At 37.2% G+C, this 22,901-nt stretch overlaps 1 protein-coding gene across 1 annotated transcript in view; it reads right to left on the bottom strand.

Annotated features, from left to right (window-relative positions):
* Nucleotides 1-22,901, bottom strand: part of DCC (DCC netrin 1 receptor) — a 1,038,356-nt gene that overhangs the window by 38,773 nt on the left and 976,682 nt on the right. The window contains exons 24-25 of the mRNA XM_033087479.1: nucleotides 14,919-15,145; nucleotides 11,993-12,109 (exon numbers count right to left, since the gene is read on the bottom strand). Of these exons, the coding sequence (XP_032943370.1) occupies nucleotides 11,993-12,109; nucleotides 14,919-15,145 (344 nt within the window). The remainder of the gene's footprint in view (nucleotides 1-11,992; nucleotides 12,110-14,918; nucleotides 15,146-22,901) is intronic.

Here is a 22,901-nt window from a genome sequence, read left to right as displayed (position 1 = left end):
AACTTACATTCTTTTAAATGTTAAATTAAAATGTGTGATGATACAAAGTTTCTCTAAATAATTTTTGGAAAGACTTGAGTGTAAATTTGAGAATAAGTGGTACACAGCACAATACCTTAATAAAGATATTTCATACAGAGTAACTATGGATATACAAACACATCAACAGACTTTAGAAGAAGGAAAGGAAAAAAATTACAAGGAAACTTTTCAAAAGAATGAGAGCTATAAGACAGATACTAGTCAAAGAAAGAGGTTATAATTTCATAGTCTTTGTGTCACTGACAGAGCAGTCCTAGAGATACTTCATATTTTTCAAGTGAGTTAATAGGAAGAATTTTCTATAAGTAATATTTATAAATCTGTCATTTTAACTCACTGGAAACTTTTTAAGTAGTTTGATGTATTATTTACTATAGTAATGATTAATAATAATAATAATAATAATAATGACAACAACAATAATAATAGGCTTGAATACATTTATAAATAAGAGCCAAACAATTACATAAAGTGTGTTTTCATACAACTCAAAAATTCAATCTTTGAGACAGTCAGTTTAATGATTTCAACCATCTTACTAATCAAACTGGATCATCTGCCTGGTCATTAAGGCTGACTGGCAGATTGCAAAACCTTCCCCGTGTTGATAATTTTTACTCATAAATAAATGTGATAATGAGAGTTTCCCTTAGATATAGAAGGCACTCACGCCCCAAATGGTGTACATTTTCTTATCAATATTATTTGAACTTAACCAATATTGTATAATACATTTTGAATAAGAATTTCATAAACATCTCCTGGTCGGAGCTGAATGAATTTGAATGGAGAAACCGTAGCATAATTTGGCAAGCCACAGAAACTATAAATTAGAGAACTGAGAGAACCACGAGACTAAAGTTATATTCTGGTTTCAAGTCCTTCATTACCGGAGAAAGAAATTTCACTTTTCTAAGTGTTTTGCATTTTGGCTACTGACGTGGGTACAAAAGGTTTGCAAACAACAAAGTCCTTTTAAAAGGAATACATCTGCTGTGTGTTTCTGCATCTCAAAAATTCTCATCGTTTTATTTCCTGACATGATATAGTCAGTCCTCAGGTATTTTGATCCATGATTCATTTCTAAAAGGGCACAGAAGTCTATACTTACAAGAGAGTTGTTGCAAAAAAGAATCTCTCTAAAGTTTGATATAACACTATATTGATGAGTTTTTTTGGTATTTTCCCCTAGATGTCAGTTTTGGAAGCCAGAAGCACACACACACTCATACTACAATTCAAAGCATTCACTGCATTGCTATGTTTATGTAAAACAGCTCAGAGCGATATCATCAAGCCTTTTCAATAAATCTCTGCTCTGTGGCCAAATATGACGAAAAAAATCTGTTCTGACACAGCCTGCAGGCAATTGAATTTATATCTCACACTGATGCACAAAGATTTTTCAAGTAGAAATTCCCTTGCCAAATTACTTAGCTCCCTGAACAGGGCACGTTGGTATTGGAAAACTTTTACAACATTCTTAAAAATGTTAGCACGAAATGAGACCTGTATGGAATCTGAAGTGAAGTTTTCTTTTAGAGTTACAGTTTGAAGAAATTGGGCCCTCTGTAGGTATTTCTCAATAGGATATTTGACAGAATTGAGAGATTTGTTGAGGAGGTGAGGTGGACAAATATAATAGTAAAGGTAATATTTTGAAGTGAAAAGATTTTCAATGAAATGATTTCTCATTCTGCTTCTTACCATCTCTTCTCTGCAATAATAACCTGTATATAATCTGGACTATTTGGAAATTTAGTGTCTATTGCCTTTGGTAAATATTCTTATCTCCTTCACATTTTCAGGGATCCTTTGACAAGCAATTCTCACTGAATGGTATTCACAAGTATCCAGCATGCCACTAAAGTCCCCTTTAGGAAAAGTAACACTATTCACCAGTACATGTTCTATAATCATTCTCAACACAGAGGCTCAACAAAGAGCCAAGCACTGAGGTCACATTGAGGTCACACTGCCTGGGCTCATTATCCAGTTGTGCCACTAGGTAGTGAATCAGTGTCACAGCCAGTGTCTAGACCCCTCAGTGGATTCCCACCTCACGGTCTCTACATCCTGTGAAGTTCCCTGTCACATGTCACCAGGGTTGATCTGATGAACAATTGAAGTGATGGTATGTCACTTCCAAAATTAGGTTAGAAAAGTCTCTATTCCCTTCCCTTCCCTTCCCACCCCTCCACCCCTGCCCCCTTCATTTAGATCATTCATCTGGGAAAAGCCAGGAGCCAGGTCTCGAGGGCACGCCGGCAGACCTGTGGAGAGGCACCTATGATAGGGAACTGAAGTTGTCTCAGTCCGACAGACTGAGAGAAACCTCATGACACGGCTTGAGACCCTGAGCCAGAACTACCTTGCTAAATGCTCCTGGATTCTTGACCCTCAGAGGCTGTTGAGAAAACAATTATTTTATTTGCTAAGTTTTGGGGGTAATTTGTTATGCAGTAAAAGATGAGTATACATTGACTTGAGCAAGTTATTTAAGCTCTCAACTTCGTAAGTTTTCTCATCTGGAAAGTGGAGAAGATAACAGCACCAACTTTATGGTGTTGTGAAGAGTGAAGAGATCCTTCACTGAAAAGAGCAGCAGAGTGGTGGGTCGGGGTCAGCCCTTCCTAAATGCTGCTTGTTGTTATTTACCTGCAGGGCTCCGTCAGACCCCCGCCCAAGCCTGAGATGAATACCATTTAATAGGAAATGTTGTTTAAAACACCCTTCGCATATGTCTATTACCTTGATTGTGGTGATAGGTTTATAGTGTATGCATATATCCAAGATCACCAAATTATATACAGTGCATACATGCAGTTTTGTATGTATCAACTATACCTCAATAAAGCTCATAAAATAAATACAAATTAAAAGTACAACCACTTAAAAGACAAGCTAAATTTTTATCAAGATACTGAAAATTATTGCCATTGAAATATAATTAGTTCTATTGAAACAATCAAAAAGATCCTGTCTTACATTTGAAAAAGGAGAGCAATACATTAAGATGGAGGAAACTAAATGGTAGTTTTTGACTCAAATTTGAACCTGAGGGAATTATGATATTGTAAGTTTTTGAGATTATAAAGTTCTTCCCTTGATGGAGGAAAATAACTGGAATTGTGATTACAAAACAAAATCTGGGTTCAAAGCTGTTTCTGTCACTTATGACCAAAAGGAAGATCCTTAGTTTATCTACATCTAGCTGACCCATTTGTCATGTGGATCATATACACTTCACAAAATAAGATATGATGTGACCAGTGCTTCTCTCAAGGTTGCTATGAAAATGTCCTGAAAGCAACTGGAGTGCATTGTGAGCAGTGGACTCGAAGGTTCCTACAGCACCCTCCAGCCTTCACTCCCTTCTGTCTGGCTCTTCTCAAATGAGAGCTTCTGAGAACTTCTCAAATGAGATACGGCTCTGAAGTCCAGAATCCTGAAATAATTGTGAACATCTGGGTGGACATTTGGACACCATGAGTATCAGACAGAAGATGAGGTCACAGGAAAGGGAGACACTGATCTGGTCCAAAGGATGACTTTGAGATGAGCTCGAGGTGTCCCACTGCTCCCTTCTCTGCAGACCGTCTGAAGGCCCTGTGAGCACATGTGCCTTAAGCTTTTACACGTTACCCCAAAGACCTTGACTCAGATGAGAATGGTCCAAAAACAAAAGATAGTGCATTTTTTGTCAGAAATCTCTAAGATGTTAGCAAATAGGAAGAATTAGGTGACATAAATCTTAAAAAGTAAGGGATCTTTATTTTTCATATTGCTCTCGGAAATCTCTCTAAAAGCTCTACATCTATTCCTTTTGTACTGCATCATCTGAAATTCTTTGCTTTTACCAGCTCTTTGTCAGATCCCTTCTTGATTATCCCCATATCTCTGATAATCAAGACATTTTTTTGCCTTGTAAAAATCCTCTCTGGAAATATGATTCTGTACTCCCTCTAGGCACCTTTTTTTCCTGAGCTCAAAAGCCGCATCTTGACTGTGTCTGCACAATCCTACTACCCTGCTGAGTTGGAAAATTCAATAGAATTAGTAATCCATTAATTTTAGTTAAAAAGTCATTTGCTTATAGAGCTACCAAGGCACAACCTCTGTGTTTTCAACTCTCATTCATTACCAACTCTTATACAGTTGTTTACACAGCCTTGTGGGAGCTATAGAACTGCTTTTAAAATAAGTACTACCTCCTGCAGAAATTCATAGTAAGAGGAGGAATGAAGTATGCCATTCAAGGCTCAAAGAATAAAAACTGATCTTAATAATGGTGTCAAATTATTATTTGGAATCAGAGTTATGTAATGATGTCATTTCTAATGAAAATTTAAATGAGCCTTGAACTTTCGGCTCCTGACCACTGCTTCCACAGTTTTTAACAGTTGAAACTTGGTGTTTCTGGTCCTAGAACAGTTATTTGCACTCATTACCGCTAAGAAAGTATTCGTGGTCACCTGTGGGCATCCATAAGGGCTGCAGGGAATAAAATGCCCAGATCCACAAGCCTGTTGAGCTGGGACCAGTCTTAGGATATTGGCTTCTCACACCATGTATGCACAAGTCAAGCAAGGATTCTGCCTTGGAATAAATGTGTCAGAGGTTAAGATTATCCTCTCACAGGCCAGTCCCTCCCAATGGCCATGTGTGTACCAGAGGGCCTTCTGGGAGCATAGCATCTAGAGGCAATAGGACTCCAGTGTTTAAAATCTGCCTTTTCTCAAGAAGCTTTATTTCACTTCTTAACAGCTTCTTCAACTCATTGTTTGATTTCTGCAGTCAAGTGACTAAAACAGATAGTGGGAATCAGGGGGTGGGTGGGGTAGAGTTGGTTCTTATAGTGAATGTTCTAGAAAGTCCCAAACCAGTAACCATAAACAGCCCCTGAGCTATCATCACAAAAGCATAACTGTGTGCCTTCTTTTGCCTCTTCAGGCTACCTTTTTTGAGATTTCTTTTTTCCTTTAAAGGCTGATTTTACATTAGTTCATTTTCTCTATAGGAAAAGAGGGGGGAAAAAAGACAAAAATGAAATTCAGGAGGATTCTGCCCCCCAAACCTCTCAACTGTTAAGTTATTAGAATTTTATGACTGATGTGATCTAACAGGTCATCTGATTCAGTCTATATCTTTCTTTGTTCTGATTCTCTGCCTCTCCTCCAGCATTTTAGAGAAGAAGAAAGTATGGGTCGAAAATGCTTTCCAAGGCGAAACAAAAAGTTATGTTCCATCAAGTAATAAAATACTAGAAATGTAAGTAAATCTACATCTCTCCAGGAATTGCTCTCAGCCAAAGAAGTTGCTCACCCAGGTTACACCCCACTTCCTAGGGGCAGTCTACGTCAATGACTACTTAAGACAAGGTACAGCAGCCCATGCCCCCAGCCTCATTTGGGACAACTCTGAGGGACAATCCCAGCATAAGAGCAACCTGTAGGGTCAGCTAAGGCTGCCATTAACCTGTATCGCCAGTTCAATTTCTCCCTGCTCCCAATCCGGCACCCCTCACTCTCCCAGGTGTTATTCCAAAAAACATTTGCCAATAAAACGCCTGTATTTTACACTCTATCTCAGAATCTGATCACCAGGAAACCCAGCATATAACCTTCACCTACCCTTTGAAGATTCAGGAAAGTTCAACCTGATGCTTCTCATTTCTTAAAATTTTATTTATAATAAGGAACAAACATCTAAGACAATTCTTTGGCCATTGTAACAAAATAGTCAGCCTTTGCCACCATTTTACAGCAAGGAGTGGTGGACTAGGGAATTAGTCCACCAAATTACCTGGTTCTCCTGCCTATGCTATCAGCTAGTATGCTTCTCATGAGTGTCAGCTTACTTAGCTGTGAAATGTGTTCGAGGGAAAGGATTACATATTCCACATGATGTTTTCAACCAAGAAGTCTACTGTTAGATAAATAAGCAGATTTTTCGCACTGCAATAAAATTAAACACGTCTCCCTGTGGGTTTTAAGAACAAAACATATTTTAAATAGTCTATATTTTATCTGCTAAGTGACATTTTATAGAGCATGGTTGAGAAATGTCAAAGAAGAGGGGAAAATAATCTTACAAAAATAATGATTCTTAAGTGAAACAGCAAACATCTTTATACATGTGACAAGAAATCTGCACAATGCTATGCTTTGGTTTATACAAGACTTGATACAAGACTTAATGCCTTAGTAAGTCTAAATAATTACAAGTGGGGCCATCAGTACAGCTACTATTGCAAATGAAATCATAACCCTGACAAGAAACAGATCTATAATTTTTCAGCATAGTTATCTAAGGCCCTTATCAGTCATGTCAATTGCAAAGAGCCTATTTTATTTATCAGAAAGCTTCAGCATTTTAAAGTTAACTTGAATTCTGTGTTGAAGGAATTTCCTTGTGTTAGATAGAGTTTTACCAACACAGGGCTTTGGCGATAACAAAGACTGTAATGGGACAGTATTATTTCAAAAGATATATATTCTGTTGACTCTTCATTTCTTATTGAAGTTTTATTTAAGTATAATAAAACTGGAATATCCTAAGTAGTGCTCCATGATTTTTCAGAGTGCAATGCCTACTAACCATCATCCAGGGCATGCAATAGAAACTATTAGAAGCTGCCTCAGGGATTTTTCCAGTTACTAATCACCTCTCAAGAGTAACTGCCCTTTGAATTCTAACCCATTGATTATTTTGCTTGTATTGGAGCTTGACTTAAATTGAATCATGTAGATATGTTAAGTTTCTATCTTGCAACCTTATATCTGTAAGATTCTCCATATTGTTTGTGTTGTTTCAGTTTGTTCATTTTCATCACTGCATGGGATTCTACTATATGAATATATTACACTGTAATGAAGATATGACATCATGAGTAGTATGTCCACACACAATCAGGTACATGCCTTTTGGTGAGCATATCATGTATTTCTGCTGGACATGCATCTAAAAGTAGAATCTATTTAAGAATGGTATTGCTGGGTCAGAGTATCCTTATAAATTCTGTAGAACAATTTAACTTTAAAATCACATACATATAGTATACGATAATTTTTAAAATAATAAAAAAATAAATTCCTAGTTATTTTAGGGCCAACATTTATGTAGCATATGACACTAGGAATAAGAGAAAGGGATTTTTTTTTTCAGTCATACAACAATTTAGAGCTTGAGGTTACAGCATGAGGAAGCACAGTGCAGTGAATAGACCAAAAGCAGGTTTTGGGTTCTGACTCTCAGAATCTTAGTTTTCATATTTGTAAATTGAAGATGCTATCATTAAAAAAAAAACTTAAAAAAAGAATATAAATAATATAAGGCATGCAAAACATCTTTATCCTTCGAAAAGCAGTGTACCACAGAGGTTCAGAGGTGCCGAGGTGTGTCTTAGGATAAGTTTCTTAAACTGTCTGAGTCTTTCTTTCCCATTTGTCAAATCAGAATAATTTTGTCATATGATAACATTATGAGGAGTAAATAAAATAATAATTAGCAAGGTATTTAGTAAATGAATAACATTCAGAAGTTCTCAATATTTGCTAGATTCCATTTCATTTCTCTTTCTAAACACTTTGTTTCTCTTACTGTTCAATGTAAACAATTGAAATTGCCTTTAATATATCAGAACATTTTATTAGAAGATCGTTTATCTATAACTGATTTTAAAAAGCCCCAAAACACTGATGAGTTACAAACACAAGACATTCTTATAATATATTGGCTTCTTTATTGAGTCCTGTGACAGATATTTAGAAAGCACTAATTCTTGCTACAATGTGTGAATATGAAGATTAATTTGGTACATTCTTTCCCTATCATGTAATCCGCAACCTGTTAGAGGAGGGAAGATTTGGACCTGAATACCTAAGAAGATGAGGCAGTACTATGCATAGCTAATGCCACAAAAGTGGTACAAAGAAATGCTATTCAAACATGAGAAAGAAAGCCATCATTTCTGGGTGGAGTAATCAGAAAAGAGATAATTTAGAAGAGCATCAGTATCTGCTGTGGTCTTTGAAAGATGCATAGAACTTTGTTAGGTAGAGATAGTCACTGAGTCATTCCAAAAGGAAAGAAGTGTTCAGAAGGAAACAATAAGTAAAAGGCAATATATATTAGTGGACTGGCAAATGGAGACTCATATCTGATATGCTAAGGAGTTTGCAAATTTTTCTTGGTAGACACTAAAGAGTCATTGGGGAAATTTATGGAGTAGAATGCCATGTTTAAGTTGTTTTAGGGAAAAATCTGGCAAGTAGAATACAAAAGAATCTGGAAGACACTAGAGAGAGGAATACTAATTATGAAGCTGTTTCGATAGTTCAGATGTGAGATCACAACAAATAGAATAAAGACATGACTCTTGGGAATGAGAAGGTAACCAGAGATTCAAAAGATATTGTGGAAGAAAAATCAATGGGGTATGGGAACTTACTGGATGAGAAAGATATATATTCGACAAAAAGGCCCACAAAGATACTAAAGCACAATGATTTTTAAGAAAAAAGCTATAGATGATTGTCACAGATAGAACCTAGCTACAAGAGAAAAGTGGCTGGAGGAAAAAAAAATAGAGGCAGCTAAGTGAACAAAGTCTCTGTATGTAGTGAGAAGAATGAAAGTAAGAGGACAAAAGTTTTACAAAATATTACAGTAGGAAGCATAATGATTACAGTGCAGAACTTTGAAGCCAGACCTTCTGAGTCCAAATTCTGGCTCTGTCATTTCCTCACTGTGTGAATTCAAGCTAGGTACTTAAACTCTTCAAACCTCAGTTCACTTATCACTAATAATAATAGTGTCTACCCCATGAGTTGAACAGTTGGCATTCATTATAAATTCCATGTAAGTTTTTGCACTCATTATAATAAAACTGAGAGATATATTGGAGTATAGAGGAGGTATGATATATAGTAAATAGAAGGAAAGGACCATTAATTCATTCATTTGATTAAATTGAATGGACTATGCTTACCACATGCTGGCTCTGTTCTGGGTACTGAGGATATGAAGTGATCAAAACAGGCAAAATCTGTGCCTTCATACAGATTACATTAAAATATGGGAAACAAATAATAAATAACACAAAAATGCAAGTAAGATGGTCATACACAATAAAGAAAAATGAAGCAGAATAAAGAGCATTGAGAGTGACCAAAGATTCTATGCTAGGCAATAGTCATGGAAGACTTATTTGTGGTAGTGATGGCTGCACACAGACCTGAATGATATGAGGGAATAACTATGTAAACATCTATGGAAAGAAATTCCAGGCAAAGAGAACAACAAGTGGAAAGTCCCTGAGGTGGAATGTGCATTATTATCCAGAAAACAGAGAGGAGGGTCTATGTGACTGAACTGGATTACTGACAGGAGTAGCAGGGATAAGGTCAGAGGCTGGACACAGGGCTCCTTGTAGGACATGGTGAAATCACTCGATTTTGGTCTACATGTGATGGAAAGTCAAAAGGAGTAACATGATCTAATTCATATATTGAAAGGCTGAAGTGTAGACAGCTTACTGTAGGGTGAAGAGCTAAAGAAAGAGTAGTTAGCAATCGAAACAGCTTCATAATTAGTATTCCTCTCTCTAGTGTCTTCCAGATTCTTTTGTATTCTACTTGCCAGATTTTTCACTACTACTATAGTTCAATAGCTATAGCCTGTAATCTGTAAGAGATGGTGGTGGCTTGGATATAAGCAGGTCAATGAAATGGGAAGATTTAGACAGGGTTTGAAAGCAAGAACTATAGAATTTGGTGAAAGATTGAATTTGGGGTGAGAGAAAATCAGAATGAAGAAGCATGAAACTAAAGCTTTTAACAAGAGTAAATGAATCAACAACGTTACCATGTATTAAATGGAGAACAATAGTAGCATCAAGTTTGGAGTTGGGGAGAGGGAGTGATGGGAGAGCAAGATGTCCATTTTGAACACAGATGGCTTGCCCTTAGACGGCCTTTTGGAGAAATTGAGTCAGCATTTGATATGGAAGTTAATGTGTATTCTGGGAAGAGCTTAAGCTACAGATAAAGTTTGGGAATAATGAGCATTTAGAAGGCACTCAGGGCATTGGTACTAGATGGTCATCTAAGAAGCTAGTGTAGATAGAAATGAGAAGCTTGAAGATTGAGCCCTGGGACACACTTTGACTCGTAGTGACTGGGAGGAAGAGCAGGAATGAGTACAGGATACTACTGAGAACGAGCAGCTGGTGGGATCGGAAGAAAACCAGGAGCACTTAGTATACTACAAATCAAGTGAAGAAAGTGTTTCTGGAAAAAGAGTGAGAAGCTATGTCAAATTTTGCTGAGCACCTGAGAATTAACCATTTGATTTGACAAGGTGGAGATTACTAATCACCATGGCAACCCAATTATGGCTTCAGTGGAGGACTGGGAAACTGTATTAAAACCAATGAGGAAGATTAAAAGAGAAAAAAGTAAGTATACACAACTTTCAAAGGAGTTTTTCAGGAAAGCAGAGGAATGAGGTTTTAGGAGGAGGGAAAAGTAGTATCAAGTGAAAGTGTTGTAAAACCGGACTTGTGAGAGAATGTTTGTATTCCTATTGGAGTTACCAGTAGGAGGGAAAACTGATGATACAGAAAAGGGAAGGGATACTGACAGAAGAGTTCCTAAGTGTGTAAGAGGGGATGTCCACAAAGGAAAGAGCTGGCCTCAGATAGCACAAACAGATCAACCAGATTTGATGGAAACACAAGGATGCCATTTCTGAATGCTTCTCTTTTCTTGGTGATATAAGAAGCAAGATTTTTAGCTGAGAGTGGGGAAGAGAAAGGTATTGGGAGTCTGAAAAGTAAGAATAGGTATATGACATTTACCGTATAAAGTGATAAAATGAGTGACTAGACAAATAAAGTGGCATTTCAAAGTAGATGACCGTTCACCATGGATTTGTGGTCATAAATTCCTAGTAGGCCGGTTATATGTTTTTCTCCAGACAAAGTCAGCAGTTAAGGTACAAGTAAGAGTTGGTAGAGGAGCTGATTTAACTAGGATTGAGTGTATTCAGGGGACATGATGGGGAAGGAAGACCAAGGGAGATGAGGGGGTTTGAAGGGAGCAAAAATAATCAATGACGATGGATCGGAAGCTGAGGTTGGATGGACGTGAGGACATGAGGCAATGAGGAACATGGGAAGATGGCAGAATTAATGGATTGGAGGTTGTAGTGGGATTGAAGAATTGTCGACAAGGGGGCAATCAAATAAGTGAGGAGGAAAATAATAACGTGCTAGAAAACGGATGATAGAAACAGACATTTTGAAGGGGGTGCAATTATTAGTTTAGTGTGTGACATGGAATTGATGAATTGAGGTGGGAAAGAGCCAATATCATTTCAGGTAACATAAAGGCACTAACAGTTGAGGGCACTGGATGGATCGTCTGCATAGGCATTGTAACTACCACGATTGATCACAGAGGTAATTGGAAAAGAAGTGATCCCCAGACACTAATATCTTCAGTGAATATGGGATTATGACAGAAAACTTCAACAGGAAGTGGGTAGTGAGTGTCTGTCAATAATTGCTTCAAAGTTGCTAGATTATTTAAGTCTGAAAATCAGAACCACTAAAAAAGTAAAAAAAATAAAGATATGAAGGTAATCATTAGTATAAGATAAATAATACTGACAGACATTTTAGCTTTTTACATCAATTCATATTTTTTGTAATTTCTTAAATGTATAGCTGTTTGCCACACCATTTCATGGTATACAACAAATACAATAATAACAGAGTGAAAATTCTGACTTCTATTTACAAATACTATGATTTTAGTCATTCTTCATTTTGTCCATTTGCCAAGAAAGTTCAGGGAAAACTTTAATTAGTTTCTGATAATTGATATAGGAGAGATAGAATCAGAAAGCACTTCCTTTCTTCACCGTGGCACTAATCTTTACTCACCAGGATTGTTGGACTGGGCGTCCATAGGAATCATGAGTTTGGCCCGGGTGGCTCGGCGTGCCGCCAGTGACCTCTCTAGAGTGGACATGGAGCTCGCTGCTTCTTCAGTGTCTTGACCTAAAAGAAAAAGAATATTCCTGAGAGAAGCACCATCTTCAGTGATATAATGCTTTTCATCATTTCTAGCCAGGTACTCCAATGCCTTTCTTCATTTTATTGATGTTTTAAATTATAATATCTACTTTCTTGTTATCCAATCAATAAACTTTTACTGTAAAAATATAAATAAAATTTACCTTAACCTCTTTACCCAGAAAATACATTATTTATATTTTATGTATAATTTTTGCACATGTATGTGAAAGTGAGAAGGTATATATAATATTATTTTTCAAAAGTGGCATCATACGATATTTTGTAACCTTCTTAAGATAATAACATGAAAATCTTTCTCTGTCAATAAATAAGTCAGTAATATAATTTTTAACAGCACAATAACATTCAATTGTATGAATTTACCACAATTTATGCAATGAGTACTTAAGGTCCAAAGACATTAAATCTTATTATAAAAATACAAAAAATAAACTGCATTCTTCAAAAGTAAAGGCATATTTATATAAATATATTATGATTCAATAAAATGTCATACTAAACAGTCATTACAATAATAAGAAAGGATGATACATGCAGATTTGAAAAGTTAGTAACAATATATGTGGAGATAAACAAAATGAAGTTCTGAATGGTGTGTGTCACTAAAAAGTATACTACTCTACTACTCATTGACATGGAGTTTTGTTTTTTTAACCAGAACAGCACAGAGAACACTTAATGTAACATAAAGTATAACGAGCAGGACTTCGAGTGCTACTTTTCAGGTTATTGTAGAGTTGAAAAGTAGATCCTCAAATTAAAAACAAGTATTCTCTTATTCTAAAGAAAACAGCTATTATTTGGAGTTAAACTTCTCCCAGGACTTATTGAGAGATGTTAAATCGAGTCCGGCTGGTCCCAAATGTCATCTGAGTGTACAAAAGATAAGGGAAAAAATCAAGGAGTCCTAAAAATCATTGGCAAAACCTTCTGAGGGCTGAGAAACAACTTTACCCCCTCCATTGGAAGGCAGGGGTGCTCTCTGCTCCTGATGTCCAGTAAGAAACAAAGACACAAAAATAACTACCTGTAAAGTGTTCAGGTTCCTGCAAAAGAAATCTGCCTTTCATTCATTCTCCAAGTAGAAGCCTGTTCATAGAACAGGCTCGCTGGTCTACCCTGTGTCTATTTAAACAGCGGAAATGGTTTCTGAACAGAGCAAGGCTTGAGAGAGGACCAGCGTGGATTCTAAGTGCTCTCATTATTTGGCCTGACAAAGACGTAGATGCTTCTTTTGATCAAGTGGGCACTTGGAAAATTGGAGAGGCTTGGGTTCTCTTGCTGGAATTCACCCAGGTGGAACGGACCCAACAGAGGACCAGTGAGGGTAAAGGTACAGCTGGTCCTGATGGGAGAGGGTTAAGCCCTGACTTGATATCCCAAATCATGGAATTGGCCAGTGGAGGAATCCCACAGGGTCTCATAAAGAATTCATACTTGTGTTTCATAAGAGACCTGGAATTTGGAGGCTACATGAGGATAGCCCAAGTGCCCCGAAAAGTCGTGAAGAACTTCAAACTGTCCTTTCTTCTCTCCCTCCTCACCTTTCTCCCCTTCACCTCTCCACTTCCCCTCCGCACCCCTTCACATCGCCAGGAAGAGCAGGGAGGAGGAATAAGTAAAGGTATTTCTGAGACAGACGGCACCTCCTTCTTCTGTCTCTCCCCACCACTCCATTTCATTCCAAGGTATTAAAGAACTTAAGGAATAAACTGTGACTCCGGTCCTGAGAGCCAAAGTCTAGCTGGTGGTAAGGGAAAAAAGAATCCTTAGTTTAAACTTTGGATGGTAGTTTTTAACAGAACTGAACTATAGTTTTATAAATGAACATGACAGAAAAGTTAGAGCCTCTGCTTGAGATATTATTTAAGGTCTAGAAAAGGAATACTCAGAAAGTCATGATTGAAAATCAGTAACTGAAGTCTCAGTACTGGTTAAGTCTCGTTAACTAGTTACACATTCAAACAACTAAAATATTTTAATCTGGTTTAAAAACAACAGCTACTCATTCTGCAAACACATCATGAGTAGACTAAGAGATTTTTGGTGAGAGTACTTGGTTAATTATTCAACTTCCCATAGGCATTTTGAAAATATGAGGGCCCACAGAAAGTGAAGTATTTTACCACCGCTTTTCTAGATTTCTTAGTTATTCCGGGACATAGATTTACTAAACGAGGCTTTTTCCTTTAAAGCACTGTGTATACCAACAGAGCCTTCAGTTAGACTCCCTCAGTCTAGCTAGTCATCATATAATGTGATTGCACGGGACGACAGTTGATCTCTGTGGTAATAAAGGCAAAGCAACAAAACAGTCAATGTTTTCAGACTTTAAGTTCCCTGATAAATGATTTTTTTTAAAGCAAGGAATTGACTGCAAATTTAAAATCAACTTTCAATTATCCACAGACATGAAGAACTAAATAAAATGCACAGATGTCTTCAAATTTATTGCCTTGACAAAACTTTTGTTCAAAATTTCACAAAAAGCAAAAAATTCATTTAGGCTTCACATTTCGGTATTTCCCAAGGCTATCACCTCTTACCTCTTAGAAGTGTCATGAAGCATAGGCGATTATAAATGGCAGGTGACAGGGCGATGGGATTGAAAGTAAACCAGGTTAAATTAATCAAATTTACATCGGATTATTTTTAACTATCAGTAACCTACAAATTAAAGGGCAGGAGACCTCCATAAAAGGGAGTGGGGAACAGCATGGTAGGGTCCAGAACGGGATGATTTTCCTAATGGCAGAGAAGAGAGAGTTACCTGAATGAGAGGTGCTTTTGCTCCCCAGTTGTGTTTCTGACTGGCTGTGACTGACGGGTGTGAGGTCTTGGCAACTTTGGTTGGGGGAGTCCCTTCCCGTAGGGTCAGTGCCTGATGGCTTCTCAATGTTTTTCATCTCCATTTCCTCATGATGTATCCAAAGGTCAGGGGGCCGCAGGTCCTTCTGGCTGCCCTTCCTTTTGCCAACACTATGGGTGGCCCGTTTCCTACAGAACAAAATTAGAAGGCAAATGAGAGTGCCTCTCTATTCAATGGCCCTTCCTCTCTTTTCTCTGTCAATTCAAGGTAGAAGCACGGAAAGGAAACAAAAGTGCTCCCAGGAGAAAACCTGTGAAATCCAGGAATTGGCAAGCTTGTCTTGGCTGCCTTGCCTCTTTTCCCCTGTAACTTCACCCCATTTTAGGAGATGCGGTGCCGAATCCCCAGGGCCTCAGCTACCTGCCATAGAAGGACTTACTCCGTTTCCCTGGCTGCAAATCCAAGCACGAGGTGACAATAGGTGTGATGGACCCATAATGCAATCTTTGGAACTAGACATAATGCACTTGACTGCAACATCTGCTTAGGAGATAAATGAAGGAGCTGCTCTGGAAGGGCAAATAGAAATAAAAAGGCCAGAATTTGTGCCAACAGCCAAAAACAGGGCTTGGAAGAAAGTCTATACCTCGGCTATATAATTTAAAGGGGAACAGGAAGCTTGCTGTCTTAAGATAAAAGGCTGCATGAGGACATTGTTAGGAGAAGAAAACACTTTCCCCTTGGAATCACTAAGGGCCTGGATTCAAACACAATAGACCCATCCTTTGAAAAGAGAAGAACACACTTCAGAAGTGTGCTTCAAATGTCTCTTATTTTACGCGGTAAGAATTTAGCAATCATATATTTATTTTTCAGTGGTCGTCTCTGCTTGGGCGTAGTGAGACTCAAGTGTTCTCTGCATGCCAGTAGTATGATGCTCATGCTACCAATTCTGTACGCAGTCAATGTGGCCTGCAGGCCAAATCTGCCCACTGCCTGTTTTTGTAAATAAAGTTTTATCGGAAGCCTGCTTGAGCTCATTCGTTTTCACACAGCAATGTTGAAATAGCTGCAACAACGACCATATGGATCACAAAACGTAAAATATTTACCCTTTGGCTTTTTTCAGAAAGAGTTTTCAACCTCTGCTCTACAGTTTTATAATTTTAAAAATCTCCACTTGTAGCTTCTACTTCTTTTAAAATAGTAGTGTCTCTTCATATGGCAGAATTCAGACAGTCGAAATCTAATCTTTGACACAAGCCCAGAGAAATGCCAGCCTCCTTCTCACATTCCTTACTTGCATGGTTTACGAGGATAACTGTTTTCATAGTTGCTAATGGTTCAAATGAACTACTGTCAGTGAAAGCTCACTGTCATCTCTGCAAGACCACTGAGAGTGGCTTTGTTTTCCCAACTGCTGAATAAGATGCTTTGCACATATTAGGCAATTCATAAATGTTTCATGGTGTGATTTATTAAGTTTTCTTTAACATTTTTTGTCTTTCTTGAAGTATGCTCATGAGGATAGAAAGCAAAGAACCCCAGACTCAATATCTATCTAGTAGTTTAGTAGAAAAATAATGCAGTGTTTTCTGCTCTAATATTTTCCCAGCAAGTATCTGTATTTTGCTGATTTCCTGGCAAGAAGCTCACATTGATTCTAGATGATGGCTTATAGAATAACCCCTAGATCATTTCCCTGTGTCGAAAATAAAAACTCTCTGCTAACCATCCATTCCCTGAATTCATTTCCTTAACACTTCACCTGCCCACAGGAAACTAGACTGCAACTCACATGTAACTCTTTATGTAACCTACCCCTGGTAACTTAGAAAAATTTGATGTCATTTCAAATTTGGAGATTTCACAGTTATCTTTCTTTCTAACAAATCAAAATGCTAAATAACTTCAACTCCCAACATAATTGCATACAGAGAAGCACCAGGTCTCAAATTTTGGACAAGAGAGTCAGACTTTTCACAATAACTTAATGTTGAAATAGCCTGTGGTAAAGAAATGTGTCAAATGATTTTTGAAAGTGGAAATAAGTTACAAATTGTTTCCCTTTGCTTACATGCATACCTTTTTCATTCATTCATTTACCAGTTTCCATAACCTCAGGACCAAGGATCCCCGGGTGTATTCTATTTAATAAAAAAATTCCAAACCTCATTGAGTCAGATAATTTTCCTAAGTTATGATTTATAACCTCCATATGGGAAGAAACTAGCATTCTTGATAAAATGCATAAGCATTTTTCTGATGGATTTTAATCAGATCAAGACCTCTTCTGAGAAGCTACTCATCCACCCAGCTGTCAGTCAAGAATCTATAAAGATCTTTAAACAGACTTTATTTCCTTTTTGTATATATTCCATGAAAGACCATCTAACTACCTTTGTTTTCTACAATGTCTCTTATCAAGAGAGAAATCTTTGGCCTTGGAGAGGCCTGCCTCCCCCGCCCAGGCAGCAGGACTGTAATAAAACTGACATTTGCTCATAACTAAATTGTCTGAAATTTGTCTTAAAGCCTGTAGGCACAGCTGCCACCCTGGGCTTCTGTCCATCTGCTGTTTCCTTGACATATTGAGTGCTGCCCATTGCAGCCCCCAGCTCTTCTGTCTCACCACTGGACTCTTCGAAATTTGTATGCAGATGAACCAAGTACACTGCCTGACGTGTGGTCCTTGGACCAGCAGCATCAGCACCACCTGGGAGCTTGTTAGAAACCCCCATTCTCAGGTCCCACCTCAGAGCCTATGAATCAGAACCTTGGGAGGGGTGAGGCTAGAAGCCATATCTTAACAGCCCTTGAAGGGAATCTTACGCACCTAAAATTTGAGAAGCACCGTGAATGGATTATTTGGTTTTGTTTCCTTGCTTTTATTTTAAAGCTTGCTTTCCTATTAGATATAGAACACAGCACAATTATCCCTCCCCCCCACACACCTTTCCTCACAGGTAATCTTGCAACTTTTGAAAATAGCTGTAGAATAGGAGGGTCTCTTCCCTCCCCCTGCATTCTTGAATAAAGGCAAAGCAAGGTACCTTCCAAGGCTCTATTTCTCATACTGTGTCAAAGCTTTCACAGAATAATCACATACTGGTGTTTGTTTTATCTATCTATCTATCTATCTATCTATCTATCTATCTATCTATCTATCTATCAATCATCTATCAATCTATCTATACTATCTATCCAATCCTACTTCTGCCCAAAAGGCCTTCACAACCTTATTTACCTAAAAACTACTAATTCTTTCCTCTCTCTTTCAGGTGGCCTTTCTGACCACTTTAGGTCAGTATCATCTTAAAATATCTAAGTCATTTCTCTCTATACCACTCACCTTCAATGATCACCGTCTGTCTTAATGAGTGGTCAGATGCTCCCAGTGTATGAATTGGTTTCCTCCAATAATACTGGAGCAAACTCTGTTTCCTTCACCTCTCCAACAATTGTCCATTGTTTTACTACACTTACTCATTGTTTTTTTCAGAGAATAATTATGGAATATTGACTATGTGTCAAGAACTGTGATAACTACTAGGAATGCAAAGATTGGTCAGACATTGGGAGCTTAACAAATGAATGAAAAATGGCGTGGCTCCTGGGAATTTCTGCATTCTTGGAATGAGAAGCTGCACTGGGACATGGCAAGTAGTAAAGCTGAAAAAGTAGAGGGGACCAAATTATAGGAGGCATTGCCTCCAACAGAAAAAATTTTAATAGTATCAGTAAGTGGGGAGCTGCAGACAAATTTTTTTAGCTCAAGAGTTAATATTAGACAGATTTGTTTGTTACTTGGTACGATGCAGACCACATACTCAACACATAGTAATTACCTGAGTTAAATAGTAAGAAAATTTCACTATTGACTTACATGTATTTTTGTAAGGCTCTTCTGATTTTTATTGGACTACCTGTTCCTTACTTTGCATATAACCTGTTATGCTAAGGGGAGTTCCTTTCCTTTTCACTTTTAATGGATACGCTGGGGATGTAAATGGGTAAGAACTGACATTGATTATCCATGTCATTGGACTTTGCCCTTTGGAGTCCTAAGACACTACTATCTCTCACCGGTTCTTTTGCTACATTGTAATGAATTATTAAGTTCCCATTTTGTGCTGAGGCACTCCTGCTCAGACGTTCACAGGAGACAGACATATAGCTCATACTAGTGCTTGGGGTCAGACAGACATGTGGCCAAGATCTGATGGGAGATTGAGGCAGGGACACCCTGCCCCAGTGGGGATTTAGGGGAGGATTCAGGAAGGAAGAAGGCCAGAATTAAGTATAAAAAATGATTATAAGTTAACCAGAAAAAATTGGGATGTATAAGTACCTGCTTTGCTTTCCTCCATCCAAATCTTCCCCAAATATTTTGGTCTCCTAATTTTCTGTATTGATTATTTTTATTCTGCCAATTGCTATGAACAACAACAACAACAATAACAACAACAACAACAACAGATTGTACTAGGAATCCAAGGAAACTGTGTCCCACATACTCAAATACACCTGTATTTTCTGAGGTGAAATTAAGATATATTGAAGTCCTAAGTGGTTGTCAGTTAAAATCTCTATGTGGTGCATGATAAAAAGTGATTAAAATGTAAAAATTTGAAAACCAGTGAAAGAGACCTGTAGTAATTAGAGTGAGTATATTTCATCTAAGAGTATATGCGTAAATAGCACCGAAAATAATTTCATCCTCAGCACCAAAAATAATTATTTTCATCAAGATTTGAATGTGTACTAATATTTTAAACTTCATGTGTACATGTCTAATCAACTGGTGATTCTATCAAATGAATCTTGAATTTTATTTACGTATTTAAATTTAATATATGCAGACAATTTGTTGATTACCTACCCTGAGAAAAGTGATAACCATGTGTCCTGGGCTTCTAGGATATTCTTAATGTCAACTATTTTATCTTTAGTATCTATTGATACATTCTAACTCATCATAATACATGTTCTATATTTCGGCCAAGAAAATGTTATTACTTTATTAAAAACACAGAACACTGCCCTCATCAATTTAAACTTTCATAAAACTTATTTTTTCTATATTATGATATTCTATTATAATTTCATTCATTCAAAATCTATAAAGGGAGTCTCTTCAAATAATTAAAAAAAAAACTTAAATTAATTACCAAAAATTTGCAAAATTATTTTTATTTCATACTAGTTTGAAGCTAAATGTTTCTATAATTTAGTAGTATTCCATGGGGGAATTTCAGTGTTTAAATGGCAGAGGGGATGACAGAAAGTATTTAGTCCTATTTCTCTTTTGAGGAAATTAACAGGGATTAGAAGTTTTCCCTTAGGTTTAATTAAACACCATTAATTTAATTAAAGACAGGATAGAATCAGAACTAGATCTTGGGTTCTAACTTCTCTTTGTTATTTTCTATCATGAAAATAAAATCTTACAAATTAGAATGTCAGTCAATAAGATAACCTACCTCATTATTATATATGAGGCATATATGATAAACCACATGAATATGATAAACCATAGAATAAAATGCATAGACACTAACTTGAATAGGGTATTACTGATTGTACATACACACGTTTCAGATCCATTTGAATGCAACTGAAGTCTCCTAATAAAGCACAAGGAAAATTTATATTCTCCAGTAATCCCAGATGAAAACATACTGAAACAATCTCCAGATGAAAACATACTGAAGAAGCCCATGAACGGGTTTCCTACTTCATCTTATTAATTACGCTAAACTCCCATTTTTCTGAGAGCCCTGTAAGGGACATTATTTGTTTCAAATTGCAATTGATTTGCTTTCACCTGCATTACTTCATTTGTTCTAAAAGGCTCAATGGTGGTACTATGCAGGGGAGGGGTCCTCCATGAAATCAAGAAAAACTAAATTAAAACTCAGAAATATCTTGAAAGAGAAAATTTTCTTTTTCTTTTTACCCATTAATGTATACAAAGAGACAGAGATGAATGCCAGGGGGTCTGTTACTGAAGAAAGATATATGAAGCAAAATTGTGAAAATACTCCAAGTAAATATTAAGAGACTTCCGGAGTCACAGGAGGGAAACCAAAGTGGCAGCAGTACAAGATCTCTAGATTCACTTTCATTGGGTTTTCAGTTATTAATGGTATGATTTATCCTTTCATTTATTCCCTAATTTTAAACATAAGTCATACTCAGAGCTCAGCTTCTACTCTTGCCAACTAAAATCTTTAAGCTTTGACCAAAGTGCTTAGGGTGAGATTTAAGACAATTTGAGAATTTCTCAAAATAGCATCAAATCCCACTTTTGCACAATGAGAAGACTTGCATTTTCTCTGGAGAAACAAAACATGTCCAGGATTCCAGTTCATCAGGTCGATATATCTCTGAAACATTCTCACAACAACAAAAAAGGAAAAAAGAAAAAATCAAAACGAAACACTACATTACAGATGGATTAGCCAGTTAAATTTAGTTTAGTGAATGCATCGATGCTTCTAGAACTAGCATGGAATACGCCACGTATGCTTTTGGTATCCTCCCCACTTCCCTTTATGTGACTCTTTTCTCTTCTTCAGAGAAGGGCTGCCTTGACAGTCCACCATTCTGTTTGCACACCCCCTTTCCTGGGAATGACAGACCAAGAGATCGTTCAAAGCTTTACTCAATTACAGTTAATTTTTCCACAGAGTCTTACTAAATGCCCTGCACTCTGGAAGCTCTGTGGATGGTAAATTCCCAGACGGTTTACCCACGAGACTGATTCTGTTAAGTTTCTTTTTTGGGCACAATGGACCAGCACAGCAGCTATTACCAGTTTCAAGTTAGTCCAATCTCATGAATGCAGCTGGATACAAATTAGCTCTGCATATATATATATATATATATATATATATATATATATATATATATATATATATATATATTAAATGCAAAGACTGCATCTACTCCCCTGTCACTTTCTTCAGTATATACATATTCCTGTATCCTGTTTCTAAACACCTCACTTCAAAATTCTGGAAAATTCACTATAGATCAACAAATAGAGTCACATGATTTTTAAAAAGAGAGAAAGGCTGAGGTTTTGGCAAGAAAAGAGGGAAAAATTATGTGCTAGAGAATCTTTCTCTAGCAATGTATGCAGTGTATAGTTGTCAAACCACCTATGGGTCCAGACCTCAGGCCTGCAGAGTGGGCACCATGCCAGAAAAAACAACAATAAAAATAGAAGAGCCTATAATAGCTAATCCAGTGAGAAAGAACAGCTGAAAGAGACACATCAGGCTGGATTTGGAAAGTACTAGAGAGGCAAGGAGGCAGACAATAACCAGGAGGTTATTGCTAATTCCTACAACTAGCTGACACGAAGTTAATATGCTGGTTATGGGGTATTGCTGGGAGGGGATAAGCTGAATTAAAACCACCTTTCCATTCTAAGCTTTGTGCTTTGATGTGTCATTTTCTGCTTGTGGTCGAACCTAGAGCCGCAGAAGATGAAAATACTTTTAAACCCCTCATTTTTTCTTAATTTCTGAGAAGCAACCACTGCAGGAAATATGAACCATTTTGAATTTCCGGATCTGTCTTCCTCTCTAACTACTGCCTCCAAAGTAAACACTCTCTAGTATTGTGACTCCATTGAGTTAGGTGTTCTGTATGTAGTCATTCATGCAACAAGCACTGATGAAATGCCTGCAGGCCTCCTTGCCAATGGATATATAAACACTTTCAGAGGAATACACATCTTCAAACTTTCACATGTAATTACAGAGAGAGCTGTAAGTAGGCCATTCTTTAAATGTTCCTCAAGGAACACCTGCCCTCACTTGGAAGGAAGAATCTAGCCTCAAGAAGTAAAATCAAACAGAAATGCAAAATGGGTCTCCAGGATTCTACTATTAAGTCTGCAAGTCAAGACCTTACTCACTTAAGTTATGGGTC

Source organism: Rhinolophus ferrumequinum, chromosome 19 (genome assembly GCF_004115265.2).
Source record: "Rhinolophus ferrumequinum isolate MPI-CBG mRhiFer1 chromosome 19, mRhiFer1_v1.p, whole genome shotgun sequence".
Taxonomy (NCBI): Eukaryota; Metazoa; Chordata; class Mammalia; order Chiroptera; family Rhinolophidae; genus Rhinolophus; species Rhinolophus ferrumequinum.
This window is presented reverse-complemented; position numbering and strand designations above follow the sequence as displayed.